At 33.4% G+C, this 15,514-nt stretch overlaps 3 protein-coding genes across 6 annotated transcripts in view; 1 reads left to right on the forward strand and 2 right to left on the reverse strand.

Annotated features, from left to right (window-relative positions):
* Positions 1-3,444: 3,444 nt before the first annotated feature.
* tbc1d32 (TBC1 domain family, member 32) overlaps positions 3,445-15,514 on the forward strand; it is a 99,014-nt gene continuing 86,944 nt past the window's right edge. The window contains exons 1-3 of one of the 2 annotated variants that reach the window (XM_073932915.1): positions 3,445-3,490; positions 3,560-3,602; positions 13,093-13,257. The gene's annotated coding sequence lies outside the window, so the exon portion shown is untranslated. Of the gene's footprint in view, positions 3,603-13,092; positions 13,258-15,514 lie in introns of both variants that reach the window. The other variant, XM_073932914.1, reaches the window with a different exon arrangement.
* On the reverse strand, positions 3,895-10,136 carry gja12.1 (gap junction protein, alpha 12.1). 3 transcript variants are annotated; one of them, NM_001007324.1, is made up of 3 exons: positions 10,042-10,081; positions 9,347-9,412; positions 3,895-6,255 (listed from the first exon to the last, which is right to left on the reverse strand). In NM_001007324.1, exon 3 carries the CDS (start codon positions 6,219-6,221, stop codon positions 5,460-5,462), a length of 762 nt encoding a protein of 253 aa, NP_001007325.1. In that variant the 5' UTR covers positions 6,222-6,255; positions 9,347-9,412; positions 10,042-10,081; the 3' UTR covers positions 3,895-5,459. The 3 variants fall into 3 exon arrangements, with proteins under 3 accessions (NP_001007325.1, XP_005170232.1, XP_073788481.1); XM_005170175.6 differs by lacking the exon at positions 9,347-9,412 and having other exon boundaries at positions 10,042-10,136; XM_073932380.1 differs by lacking the exons at positions 9,347-9,412; positions 10,042-10,081 and adding an exon at positions 6,597-6,693 and having other exon boundaries at positions 3,895-6,366.
* Positions 12,658-14,755, reverse strand: gja13.1 (gap junction protein alpha 13.1). Its single transcript, NM_199612.2, has 2 exons — positions 14,690-14,755; positions 12,658-13,932 (listed from the first exon to the last, which is right to left on the reverse strand). Exon 2 carries the CDS (start codon positions 13,903-13,905, stop codon positions 13,048-13,050), a length of 858 nt encoding a protein of 285 aa, NP_955906.1. The 5' UTR covers positions 13,906-13,932; positions 14,690-14,755; the 3' UTR covers positions 12,658-13,047.

Raw genomic sequence — 15,514 nt, forward strand, 5'->3', positions numbered from 1 at the left:
CCTCCAGGACCGAGTATGGACACCACTGACTTAGGGTATCTAATTCACATATATATATATATATATATATATATATATATATATATATATATATATATATATATATATATATATATATATATATATATATATATATAAAATGTTGTTGTTGTTTTTTTGCAGAGTAAAACCAATACAAAAGCAAGTGCACTTAATCTGACAAAACATGATTTTCAAATGATGGATCATTACAGTAAGTAGGATAATTAGATACCCTAAGTCAGTGTTGTCCAAACTAGGTCCTGGAGGTCTGGTGACCTGCTGAGTTTAGCTCCAACTTTCTTCAACACACCTGCCAGAAAGTTTCTAGTACATCTAGTTGGAGCTTGATTAGCTTGTTCAGTTGTGTTCGATTAGATCTGTCTTGTGTCTAGTCTAAGATCTAAAAATTCTTTAATCAAGAGCCATTTTCTAGACAATAAAAAATGTGTTGTCGAAAAGAAAAGAAAAAGAGTCAAAATTAAGTACGTTTTTCTTAACAACTTATGTTTTTGTGAGAATCTTGCTTAATTTTGACGAGTTTTTCCAGAAAACAAACAAATTACTTGTAAAATGCTCCTTGATTTAATATATTTTATATATTTACACAATATATATATATATATATAATGTGTAAATATATAAAATAAGTTAAATCTTGTCGAAAAGAAAAGTCAAAATGTAATAATTTTTTTTCCTTTAAAACATGTTTTTATGATAGGTTTTTCTGGAAAACAAATGACTTGTCTAAAAAATGCTTCTTAATTTAATTTATTTTAGACATTTACACAAGAAACCAGACAAAGTCTCTTAGTAAGAAAACAAACAAACAAACAAACAAACAAACAAACATTTGTAAGTTAAAGTCAAAATTATTAGCCTCCCTTTGATTTTTTTTCTTTTTAAAATATTTACCAAATAATGCTTAACAGAGCAAGGAAATTTTCACAGTATGTCTGATAATATTTTTTTCTTCTGGAGAAAGTCTTATTTGTTTTATTTTGGCTAGAATAAAAGCAGGTTTTATTTTTTTATAAACCATTTTAAGATCAAAATGATTAGCCCCTTTAAACTATATTTTTTCGATAGTCTACAGAACAAACTATCGTTATAAAATAACTTGCCTAGGTACCCTAACCTGCCTAGTTAAGCCTTTAAATGTCACTCTAAGCTTTATAGAAGTGTCCTGAAAAATATCTAGTAAAATATTGTTTACTGTCATCATGGCAAAGACAAAATAAATCAGTTATTAGAGATAAGCTATTAAAACTATTATGTTTAGGAATGTGTTGAAAAATAATCTTCTCTCCGTTAAACAGAAATTGAGAGGGAAAAAAATAAAAAAGGGGGGCTAATAATTCAGGGGGGCTAATAATTCTGACTTCAACTATATATATGTATATATCTTTTTTGCTTCATATTTATTCACTTGATTTTGCTACTGTACACTATAACCATAGTTGAACCACAGTGTTTTAGTAAATTTGTACTCATCCATCAATGTGGCAAAAAACATGGTCACTTATAAATATGACAAAAAAAAAAAAAACATATTTAACTTTTGTAAGTCCTCCTTACCCATTTGTCAGCAAGATGTTTTAATCATTTAAAATATTTACTGAATGAATAATTTTTTCAGCTACATTTTAACATTCAATTGTCACAAAATGTTATTTGAAACATTTTGAAGTAGACACTTCATGATTTATATGTATAAACGTTTGTAAATTGAAATTGATGCAGACACTAAAATGCAATTTCTTGATTGTAGTGTGTTTATTGTAGTGACTTTTGTTGTTTTATGATTTTTTAGGAAAACCCTGGAAGGTTTAAATGTAAAAAGAGCCTTACTCTATGTGTATAGGAAAAGTGGGGACAAAAGTAAGGTGGGACGAAAGTAACATTTTCTCAAAGCCCTGACAACATTTGATTTCCAGGCTGTAACTGCACATTCAGCATCCAACCCTTGATGGAGCTTATAAATATCATGTGATTTCAGGACAGCTCCAAATTTCAGTTTTTAGGTGCAAATGGTAAATTATTGTAGCTGTTCTTTTTCCTTATTACAAGTTGTGTTTCTCTTTTCATGTGTCAGACTAATGATCAATATACAAGTAATTCAGTGCAAAAACACATCCTTATGGTTGAAATGTCTGAGTTTTACAGTTTAAAAGTACATCAGATTTATATGGCAAGAGTTCCTGTGAGGACGAAAGTAACACCTATTGATGTGCTATGCTAATGGACAAAACTTATTTTTCACTTCCACATTAAAGTTTGCAGTGTTTGGATTCAGATATTTAAAAAAAATAAATACATAATGCCAATAATAAAAAAAATATTCCAAAAAAAATTTTTTTTATCTTTTACATTGTTGAATTGCTTTTGAAACATTTGATGGAGCTGAAATTTAAAATGAAAATGCTGTGTAATATTTGTTGCAAAAATAAAGGACAAAATGTTTGCAGTTGACAATAACAAGTTCATAGTCAGATATATTTAAAATAAACAAGATTAAGCTAGTAAATCCAGCAAATATTGTTGTGTTACTTGTTGTTGTGACCCACCCGTGTGTTACTTTTGTCCTTACCTATGGGGTCAAACATAACAAAGTGCAACTTTTGTTTAAAGTGAAGTTATATTGGAGTTGTTGTACATTGATACAAAATAACAGCTGATTTTGATAGAGCACACTTGTGAGTTAGTAACTACAGCAAAAATATATTTCTGCTAAAAACAATATTTTTTAATGAAAATGGTACTTTCGTCCCCGCTGTCCCCTACCATTATATCATGTTTATAATATGTTTGCATAGCTTATGCTTTGTTGGAAAATCTAATCAGGTTATGCTAGCAGAATGTAATATTGAGCACGGTTCAGAAATTTTTAGGAAATGATCTGTCAAATTGTAACGTGTGCAAAATAAATATACAAACATATTATGCTTTTATATTTGTCTAAATATTATAAAATAAAAAAGTGTATCTGGGAGGCTTGCACTGCTTTCTTTTCACCTTAGGGGGGCGTATGAATATCACAAAACATGAGTGCATTTGAAAATCTGAAGAAACAGACAATAATGCATTTTAACTCATATAGCCTAATAAACAGATGAATACAATAGTTAGTGAAGTGAAGACTATTAAGATAGTGCTAACATAAACATAACATAAACAAACAAGCAAAAGAATAAAAGTAAACAACTGGAACCCATGTGTAGGTTACAATGTGTAGGTTACTTCAAATAATGTGCTTGTCATAGTTGCTTTAAAAGTCAATAACTATTTATTTAAATTTAACTTACGTGTTTTTTTACGTGCTTTAAGCATTAAGATTCCCTTCAAAAACAATTCAACCAAAAAGAAAGGATCTACTTAATACTGCATTTTAGGCAACTTAAGACGTGATTAGCTGCATTTGACGTCACTGAAATAAAACTTGGCGTGACACGTCAGACGCCGCCATGTTTAGGTGGGTCTATTTGTGTTTGTTATCCTAAAATATGTGCATATTTTAACTGCATAAATATGATTTCAACAGAACATGAGATATAGAGTATGGAGATCTTTGGAATAACGTGATGGTGAGTATACTTGATAACACAACTGATATTGTATGCTACTTCTCTTAAAGAAATTGACCATGGTTTTACTACAGATACAACAAACAAACACGATTGTATTTAAACTTTGGTAACTGTAAATAACCGAGAATAAACCACTGATCTTAACACAATCCATAGTTTACCATATTTGTAGTAAAACCTATATGATAATCTAAAACAACATCTTTTCTAAAACCATGGCTAATGTTGTTAAGAGTTTGATTATTTGCTGAATCTTGTCCAATGTATACTGCACGTTTCTCACAACACATTTACCTGAGGAATACTTTATTATGTTTTAAGAAAGCTAAAACATAATTACACATATTTACAAATGCATTGTATATACATTTAAGAAAGTAAACAATTTAGGATTAACAGCATAATATACATATGAATGCAGAAATTAGCTTGACCTAAAAAGCAAGGCCTTCATTAGCTATCATTGCTTTCCTCCATCAGGTTAGCTTTAACCAAATTGAAAGAGAAAAATAAAAGCATTAACACTGTTACATAATGAACTATTATCACATGTTATCAGATGAGATAAATGGCAGGATATATGACAAGTCAGAAGTTAAAAATAGTTCATACAAAATAAATTACCAGAAATATCCTATAAAACAATAGTTTTGGTGCAAACGTTGTTTAAAATATCCCAGCCAACTGAACTAGCATTCTCAAGTTATGAAATATTATTGTTCCTGAATGTTTAAGATCAAAATATGTTTTACAAAAAAAGTATGATGTTTTTATGTTTTGAGAACATTTTAAAGACACCGGATAAATGTTTTATTAATTTTACTTAACTGTAAAAAAAAAAAAAAGAAGTTGACTTCTTAAATTTTTAAAGCAAAAAACCTCATGACATTTTTGAGTTTACTTAACTTTCAACCCAGTTACTGCACTTGACTCAATGTAAGTTGAGTAAACTCAAAAATGTCCTTATAAATTTTAAGTTGAATCAACTTGTTTTTACCGTGTGGAAGACAAACATTTATACACTTTTACAGACAAAGGTGCCAGGAGGAACTATTGTTTTCCCAGTGATGGAGAACATATTTTGGTTCTCCAAAGAAAATGTTTTTCTATAAAGAGTCTTTTTCATCATGGAACCGTCAATGCCAATAAGGAACGTTTATTTTAATAGTGTAACGTTAGAATTGGGTGACACAGTGGCTCAGTGGTTAGCACTGCCGCCTCACAGCAAGAAGGTTGCTGGCTCGAGTCCCGGCTGGGCCATTTGACATTTTTATGTGGAGTTTGCATGTTCTCCCTGTGTTGGAATGGTTTCCCCTGGGTGCTCTGGTTTCCCCCACAGTCCAAAGACACGCTGTATAAATGAATCGAATAAACTAAATTGGCATAGTGTATGTGTGTGAATGAGTTAATAGATGTTTGCCAGTACTGGGATGCAGCTGAAAGGGCATCCGCTGTGTAAAACATATGCTGAATAAGTTGGTGGTTCATTCCGCTGTGGCGACCCCTGATGAATAAAGGAACTAAGCCGAAAAGAAAATGAATGAATGAATGAAATAGGCCATAGTGCATGTGTGTGAATGAGTGTATGGATGTTTCTCAGTACTGGGTTGCAGCTGGAAGGGCTGTGTAAAACATGTGCTGGATAAGTTGGTGCTTCATTCCACTGTGGCAACTCCTGATAAATAAAGAGACTAAGCTAAAGGAAAATAAATGAACTTTAAAATGCTAGCTGTTAGCTGGGCATCATTTAAAAGCAAAACAAAAACTCTGCAAAACAAATTTGAATTCCCAGATCTTAGTCTCATTTAGCCACGGCCAAGCTCTAAACATCAAGCATAATAATATTTTAAACCCTTAAGATTTGCTAGACTTTGAAGTTCCTGAAATGTACACCTTGGATCCGTTTAAACCTTTATGAAATGAAGTCATCTTTGCGGCGCGGTGTCTCTTTGACCTGCGGCATATCAGGTAGAACATCTCAACCACGTTCAGAAGCAGAGAGATGCACGCCACCACCAGCATGAAGATGATGAAGATGGTCTTCTCTGTGGGACGGGACATGTAGCACTCAACTGTATGAGGGCAAGGAGACTGGGAGCATTCGATCTTCGGGATCATTATGAAACCGTAAATATAATACTGGCCAACGATAAACGCGGCCTCTAGCAAGATCTTCACAAACAGGCTGGCTAGGTAACTACCCAATAATTGGCCCTTGATTATGACTTTGCCGTAATCGTCTATATATTTCGGCTGTTTGAGGCCTTGTTTTTCAGCATGGGATTCGATCTCGTGTCGCAGTTTCTTTTCTTTGTGGAGGACATGCAGGACGTGGCCGAAGTATAGAAGTGTTGGCGTGGACACGAAGATGATTTGAAGAACCCAGAAGCGAATATGGGAGATGGGAAAGGTGTGATCGTAGCATACGTTCGTGCAACCAGGCTGTTTCGTGTTGCAGATCATTTTTGATTGTTCGTCGCTCCACACCTTTTCAGCACCAGCCCCGAGAACCATGATCCTGAAGACAAACAGGACCGTGAGCCACACCTTCCCAACCACTGTGGAGTGAGACTGCACTTTGTCCAGCAGCTTGGAGAGAAATCCCCATTCTCCCATGCTTGAGCCTGAAGTGCCTTGTCTACCTGCAAAACTGGAGGGATTGCAGTATTAGTGGTTAGTTTTTGATAATTGTGAGAGTATAGTGGAACTGTAGAGTTACTGAAGTTTGTCCTGCGCGCTTGCATTTATTATTTTTTTGTTACTTCTTTGGTTTGGTGCGTTAATCTAATCGTTACTATTATTCAAAAGAAGGTAATGATTCGCACTCAATTGCTTTGTATTGTTTTTATTTTTACTTTTTCTTACATTTTTCGGGTGATAACAGACAAACAGATGTTTCGGCACAAAGCCTCCTCTGTGTGTTATCACCCGTAAAATGTAAGAAAAAGTAAAAATAAAAACAGTACGAAGCAATTGAGTGTGAATCATTACCTTCTTTTGAGTTATAGTGGAACTGTAGCCAAAAATAAAAGCTGCATCTCAAATCGCACAATTATGCACTATTCTGCGTCATTTTGTAGTATAGTGTAAACAACAAAAAAAAAAACTCTGAAAATAATAAGTGCTCTTTAAATACCCGGATGATGCACTTATTCAACCATTAAAATGAAGTGTGGAAAGATCTACGCTTTATGCACTCAACAAGCAGAAGGGGTGGAGCTATCAGGCACTAATGTTGGGTTACTTTATAGGGGTGTCACGATTTAGATTTTTAATCGAAATTTATGCTCAATTTCGATTATCGAATCAAAAAATAGAATCGTCGATGCTGCCACGCCCCCATGTCACGTCAGCTTGGCTTGCCAAGCGGGGAAAAAAAACAGGCTTGTTGAAGTGCTTGTAAAAACTGCAGAAGCAGGAGACCCGTTGACAGAACTTAAACCCTCTCCTCTTTCAATGAAGTCGCCGGTGTGTAAGCATTTTGGATTTCCAGTGAGTTATGTTGACAACGTTCATGTTGTCGACAAAAAAAACACAGTTTTGCAAGCTCTGCTATGTACGTATTACGTACGGTTCGTCCAATAGACAACACCGGCATCGCGATCCTCCGCCCGCCCCCGTTGCAAATCCGTTTGCGAAAAGTACACACTCAGGCCCTGTTTACACTGTCTTTGTTTTTAAATGGCATTTTAGAACAACAACGATTTGACATCCACAGTGGCGTGTAGCATTTCTGAGCAGCTCTCCTTCCTCTCTACCTCTGAAAATGCACATCACGTGACCACACAGACACAGACGCACTCACAGTCATGCGCTCGAGACAGCAGGTTCAGGCAGTCAGAGGGCTGCTTCAATCTTTCACTCACTTGTACTTAGTCATTTTAGCGAACACCTCAGATACTGTTGGCTGGTTCCTGTTGGTTGTGCGTCTTTTTTACCGATGCCATTATAACGACACAGATCACTGCCTATTCACGAGTCCCGCAGAAAAAGTGATTGACAGGTGGTAATTATGTGTGTATCTTGCCTTTATTCATTTACTGTAGGATTTGTTTATGGGTAAAACAAAGACCACGCAGGTCAGGTAGTTTAAACGGTAGGTACAAATAATTAATTGGTCATTAATTAATTAATTATTCATAATCGAAAATCTAATTGAATCGTGCCTTTAGAATCGAAAATGTAATCGAATCGAGGATTTGGAGGATCGTGACACCCTTATTACTTTATTTGTTTTGGATTGTGAAATCAAAATTCTCCTACGAAAGTCATTATACCGCCCCCTGATGGTGAATGTGGTTATACTCATGGCAGGTATTATTTGATAGTTTAGCCATTTATTTAGCTAATTTGGCACCCGTCAAACATCATCAGGGAAACAGTTTGAATTTCCGCATAGTAAAAAAACATTAATGTTCCATTTGGGACGACCCTACATACATATTCGCTTGTTGTGACGTATCGGTGATGTATGAAATCCTGTTTCCGGGTCCAAGCTGCTACTCATTTGAATTGAGAGAATATTCATTTATGAGCTCTTTTTAGTCCTATCACACATTAAAGTGAATTTTATATCAAATCATGGTGTACACAACAGTCTCTGGACTTGCTGCAACACAAATATCAAAATTTTTACAATTTCTAAAAAATTACTCACTTTCTGGCCATTGGATAGTAGGCATGGATATATACATTGCGATCGCGATTTTCGAAAGTATTTGTATGAATGTTTATTTTTACCATTTGATGTGGCTCCCCATACAGGTTGATATAGGGCTTAGACCCAGAAGCCGCTTCACATGACGTCACACTTAACAAGCGGATACTATGTTGTTGAGTTTGTAAGTGCAGAAGCGCATAGTAGCGCATAGAATAGAAGCGCATTTTTGACACAGATAAAGTCTTTGTTTGCTCTTCAGCATGTCATTCTTAGACAGTATTGTTTTAGTATTGATATTTGAACATTCTTTATCTACTCAGAACTGCAGTATTAAACTTCTACTTGTAATGTAAGTCCAGACAAAAGAAGTATGTTTCTATAAAAGTAAATCCTTTTTTGTTATTCTATGATATTGTAAAATAATGCTTTAAATAACACTATATGTTGGTTTGTGTCACACACACACATACACATATATACAGTCCTCAGCAATAATGAGTACACCCAAATTTATAAATATGTGTAAATAGGATGCTTTACAATATTATATTTGTGCATATACATTAGATTAGTCAGCACTGAAGCCAAATCTGGGGCTTGTATAACAAAATAACTTATGATAACAGTCCAACATTATTACACCCAAATTTATATGTTAGGGAGAAATAATTAACCAAAAATTAAAAAAAAATTCTATATATATTTTCCTGTATTTTACATAAATTTAAATTTATAATCGTCCAATTTCTAAATATGTTTGGTGACTAAAATATAATTTTAATAAATACTGCTGTTTCATAAAACTGTTTTGTTCAAATGCATCAAATTATATTGAAAATATCAATTTTCAAAATGGGGTGTACTCATTTATGTTGAGCACTATGTATGCTGAAAACAATATCAATGAGTAATATTTAAGTATACAGAGCCAGTGCTTACTATCTGGCACAAACAATGTCATAAACAGCATTACTCATTGTGTACTCACTTTGTGTGCAAGTTTCATTCGAATCATTAGTAATATTATTAGAGAATAGTGAAATGATTATTCATGCAGAGAAATAAACGTTGCCCACAGTACCTGTGTGGACTGTGACAAAAATCCGATGTTCAAAAGATAAGAGCGTTCAAGGTGCAGTGTTCAAATCTGATTAAAACAAGACAAAATATCAGTTAAAATAAGACTTGAACTGAACATGAGTACATTTACTTGAACTTAAGCGGACAACAACAACATTGACTGCTCTCTGTATTTATATTGAACGCAAACTATTCTCTGCATTCGAGTAATTATATTTGTGTTAATGACAATGAAAAATTAGACAAGTACTCGGCAAACATATGTTTCAAACATGCTTAACAACACCGAACTATATGGATGACTGACTTTTTCAATCACTCATTCAGTTTGAAACCGTGAATGGTTAACATGTAGCAAAATCCGTCTGTATACAGTAATATAAAGACTAGATCATGATCATGAGCATTGTTCTTAAGTGTTTGGACTTTCAGCAGTGGACATTAAACCACACTGAACTGAACTAAACTGAACTTCAACTCTGAAAACTGGACTGAAGCAGTTTTAATTCATTAGAACTTCTATGTTAAGCTGCTTTGACACAATCTACTTTGTAAAAGCGCTATAGAAATAAAGATGAATTGAATATCAGATCTGGTACCTTTTCATAGCCATAAAGTAAACCTTACGGTACATATAACTAGTATATTTAACCACAAAAAACGTTCAAATATAGTATGAAAAAGGCATATCTCTACCTGTGACAACTGCGTCTGAATCCGCTGCTGATTGACTACGTTGCTCAATGATTAAATGCCATGTGTCAGGTGTAAAGATTGAACTTCGGTGCACTGGATTTCGCAATTTTTTTTTTTTTTTTTTTGGGCTGTCACATTCCTTTTGACGTCTGATAAACCATTCCATGGCCATATTTGGGATAACAGGATAAATTTGAGCACAAAGTTAAATATTAATCATTGTTAGAGAATCTTGGATAAGTACATACATGCCAGACAAAATGTCAAAATTTGTGTTCGGACACATACACTCCTGCCTAAAGATAAATAAAGCTTGGCACAGTATATCGATTTGCCATCAGAGTGCTTCATAACATTACTGGAACTTCTGAACACAATGAGCGCTATAGGAAGTAAACCCGCTGTGTTTTTAATGTTTCATTGCGAGAGAAGAGAGCAGAATAAATATTCCCTCTCCATGCACAACATGAGACGGTTTTATAACATAATGAATGCTTGAGTTTTAGTGCTGTAAGGTTTTCATCATCTGAGCTAGTTTTGTGCTGGAGTCTGTAAAAAATATAGTGATAAAAATCAGCAGCGTGGCCATTTTTGAGATATGTGAGAACAACACACATCAGTATAAAGATAATCCAAGTCTTTTAATGCAGCCTGCAGCTTAATCTGCGGGTTTTATATGATGTTTTACATGCGTTTCTTTATTTTTTTACAGTGTTCAGCATATATAAGTATACCCCTCACAAATCTCTTTTAAATTCATGTTTTAATAGGATGCTTTACAATATTACATTTGTGCATACGTTAGATTAGTCAGTAGGCATTAGACGATAATAGATTTCAAAGTATACCGCGGTTTGGAAAAGTCAAGGTTTTCAAACCGTCAAAATTGTCTGTTGTACAGTTCCTACGATACATGTAAGATTTTTTGTCATTCATTTATTTTTTGTATTTTTTAGGACAACAGAAAAGCAGAAAAAAAAAACCCAAAGATGCCATTTTAAATTGTAAAGAAATCTGTTTTATTGAAGCAAATGGAGATAGCAGAAGTCTTCATTTAAATAATTTAGCCTGACATATTTTCTATTTCAAAATATTTAAAATGTTTTTAAAATAAAATGTATTGGCTGCAACAAAATCACTTACTTTTCAGTAGGTACTGCATTTGAAAAGTGTGTTCTTTACAGTATGAATGCAAGTAGTATAACTGGAGCTCGGACGTTTATGAATGCCATTTTGTCATCATCACATGGCATACCCGCTTTACTTGCATTCATGAATACTCTAGCGGTGCATAATGGGATAGCATAGCATCGATTGGATGGATGCACACTTCGAAATCTCGCTGGATGTAGTAGGTCATCCGGTCACTTCTCGCATACTGTTTTTCGAATTCTGTGAATTCAGATATATTACTCATATACTGTTTTTAGCGTACTATATATGTAGTATGGAATGTGATTTCGAACACAGTCATTTTGCTCAAAGCTGAAAACAGTTTTTGTTTTTTACCCAGACATATTAAAAGAATATATTTTAGAGCAGTAATTACAATACTGTGAAACAGTGACATTTTTTATCCAAGGTTAACACACCGTTATATATACTGGCCCATGCCTATTAGTCAGTACTTAAGCCATTTATTAAATCAGTTTTATTTAAATGTACCAAAAGACATTGCCTATATTCACTGAGAAATTGATAAAAATATCATACAAAATATCATACAAAATATCAACAATTTCAAAATAGTGTCTACTTAATTATGCTGAGCACTGTGTATATCATATATATATATATATATATATATATATATGTTTTCTTCATGTTTTTATTTTTTAAAGAAAGTTATTCTGTTCATCATATCAACATTTATCAAATGGAAAAATAAAAGTTTTACTTTAATAAACATTTATTACTATCAATTTTAAGTAAGTTGTAGTTTCAAATTAAATTATTACTCCAGTAATTATTGCTTTTATTACTGTTACTTATTTATTACTGTTACTGTTACTTACATAATAATAATAATAATAATAATAATTATTATTATTATTATTTTCTATTAGAATGAAAGGATCATGTGATTGTGATATCTAGAGTAATAAACCAGAAAATTCATCTTTAAAATCACTGGAATAACCTATTAAATTAAATATAAGCTAAGAGTCGGTGACATTTAGCTTATTTTAAAACATTTAAAAATCCTACTGACCTCAAACATTTGACCGGTAGTGTATAATCTAATCTAATCTAATATAATATAATATAATATAATATAATATAATATAATATAATATAATATAATATAATATAATATAATATAATATAATATATAAATTTCCCAGAGATGGGTTGCATCTGGAAGGGCATCCGCTGCGTAAAAACTTGCTGGATAAGTTGGCAGTTCATTCCGCTGTGGCGACCCCGGATTAATAAAGGGACTAAGCCGACAAGAAAATAAATGAATGAATGAATAATATATAAAATCATCACCTGGTACTGCACGAAATTATATTCATTATGTGCATTTAATTAAATAAATAAATAAATAAATAAATAAATAAACATATATAAAACATATATACTTAATTGAAGACAATGTCTTGCAAGGAAAGAGTTTTAATTCATTTTTAAGTTTTATTTCAAACAAAGAAATTGTTATTGTTCTCTGAACATTACATTTACATTCAGAACACACATTGCTATAAATTTATATTTTGTAACGAGAAAAAAGACAGGCAGTGAAAATTAAGCAAAAGATGCTTACTCTTAGAGTTTGCTTACTCTTAATACATATATTTACAGGCAGTATTTACAATCATACAGCAATGAGTGTTTTTTTTTGTGCCATAGTTTATCAAAACTATCCAATTACCACATGCATTGTGCACGAAATGATCATGCAATAATTAAACACAATCCATTTGATAAGTATCATACAATAGTCAACTGACTAAATACTGAACAACGCAAAATTTAATTATAAAGATGTTTCTGAGTCAACATCTAGTGATCTTCCATCAATTGCATGTCTTCTTTCGCCCCATCCAGGCTTCCTCCAAGGCTCTGTCCGCTCTCAAACTGCTTGTTGAGTTTGTTTTGCTTCAGAGCGTCTTCAGAGTTCATCTGCCAGGAGGAAGACAAACTGGCCGGGTTTTTAGCCGTAGTAACAGTATGTGATCGTCTCTTCCGACATCCCACTCTGGTGAACAGCAGGTAAAACACCTCTATGACATTCAGTAACAGAGATACGCAGGCCACCGCTAGCATAAATATAATGAAGATGGTCTTTTCGGTGGGACGGGACATGAAACATTCAACAGTGTAAGGGCAAGGGGAACGGGAGCATGTAAACTTGGCGACCATAATAAAGCCGTATAAATAATACTGTCCAACAATGAACGCGATTTCAAGGATGATTTTAAAAAACAACTGCGTTAGATAGCTGCCGAGGAGGTTTCCTTTAATCTTGACGTGGCCTTGGCTGTCGGTGTATTTGGGTTCCTTCAACATGTGGCCATCACCAAGGATTTTTTTCTTCTCCCTAAGTTTGTTCTCATTGTGAATGACCTGCACCGCATGGCCGAGGTACACCAAAGTCGGAGTGGAGACAAATATGATCTGCAGGACCCAGAAGCGGATGTGTGAGATGGGGAACTGCCAGTCGTAGCACACGTTTTCACAACCAGGTTGCAAGGTGTTGCAAACCAAACTTGATTGTTCGTCACCCCAAACGCTCTCCGCCGCTGCTCCCAACACCAGGATCCGAAAGATGAAAAGCACGCTCATCCATATTTTGCCAACAACGGTGGAGTGAGACTGTACTTTGTCTAATAACGATGAGAGAAATCCCCAGTCTCCCATGTTTTCTGATGCTCAGATTTTTTTTTACTAAAAAATTGACATAAGAAAGAGAGGGAACACAGATTAAATACAAAGTCCACTGTAAGTTAAACTTAATCAATAAGCCTTTTAACTAGCCTTCATTAATGCCATACTCTTAATAGATTAATATACTTAATTATTAATAAGTCCTTTAAACAAGCTGAACATTTGTACTCGAATTTGACGGGAAGAAAATCTAAATTCTACTCAGATTTGACATGAAGAATAGATGATCATTTAAAAAAAAATATATATAAAAATAATGATGATGATAATAATAAAAATAACTTTAATCAATAAATTAATGTTATTAATTTAAATATTTCACATTTAATGGAGTTTAATAAAATTGTAAAGTAAGTTATTTTTTTTAAATATATGGTGCTGGTGAAAAATAAAAAGAATGTGCTATTGATGCTAAATACTACATACTGGTATTACTAGATGACAGAAAACTGTTTTTAATTGAAAACATCTCTAACTAATGGTAAAAATAATACATGCAAACATTGTTAAATTCATTCTTCACAGCTTTACTGTCTATGTCTTTAGTTTAAGGTAAACTAGAATCATTAAGATGATTAATTAGGTATTAGCAATTAAGTACTTAGCATAATTAGGATCAGATCATTATTTTTAATCATTCCTAAACACTGTTTTTACATTACAGGCAACACCTTTTTATTATAAATTAGCATTCAACCTTTAAAACAATACATGAAAGAAAAAAACACCAACAATGTTATATTGATTTCACTCTTACCTTTAGCGAGCTGCACCTATTAGAAACTAAGCCGCATACCAAGTGATCGACGAGAAAAGTTGAACCTTGATTTTTGGGCTTTACTAAGATTGCGTAATGGCTGAAAGTGGCAGACTGTCACGTTGTCAGATGGTCATGAAAAAGAGCTGGATTTGGAACGCAAGTACACAGGAGTGCCACATTAATGATTGAAAGGCTTTAACAATAGTATATACTACACTCAAGTCTCTGACCCATACAGATAGCATTACAATTCAAACAATAACAATACAACTTGGAAGAAAAGTTTTCAAAAGTTACTTCATATAATTAAAAAAAATAATAATTACCTAATATGTTCAGTAAATCTTAAGAAACTGTTTAAAAATGAAAATGTGTTTATTTTAGGACAAACAAGTGATTAATACATATTTACAGTCAAATTCGAAATTATTCATACTCTTGGGGTATGAATAATTAAATAATTTCGGTTTAAAGAGTGTATAATGTATATAATTTCAGGCTCGACTGTGTGTATATATACACTAGTTGGTGTTTCTGTGTGGAGTTTGCATGTTCTCAGAGTTTGCGAGGGTTTTTTTCTGGGTGCTCTGGTTCCCCCACAGCCCAAAGACGTGCGCTATAGGTGAATTGAATAAGCTAGGGTAGCCAAAGTGTATGTGTGAGAATGATTGTGAGTTAATGGGTTTTTCCCAGTACTGGGTAGCAGCTGGAATGGCATCCGCTGTGTAAAACCTATGCTGGATAAGTTGCGGTTCATTTCACTGTGGCAACCCCTGATTAATAAAGGGAATAAGCTGAAGGAAAATGAATGAATAATGTGTA

This window comes from Danio rerio, chromosome 20 (genome assembly GCF_049306965.1).
Source record: "Danio rerio strain Tuebingen ecotype United States chromosome 20, GRCz12tu, whole genome shotgun sequence".
NCBI lineage: Eukaryota > Metazoa > Chordata > Actinopteri > Cypriniformes > Danionidae > Danio > Danio rerio.

Coding starts and splice junctions, on each gene's coding strand:
- gja12.1 (XM_005170175.6), bottom strand. CDS start 6,221: ATGGGAGAATGGGGATTTCTCTCCAAGCTGCTGGACAAAGTGCAGTCT.
- gja13.1 (NM_199612.2), bottom strand. CDS start 13,905: ATGGGAGACTGGGGATTTCTCTCATCGTTATTAGACAAAGTACAGTCT.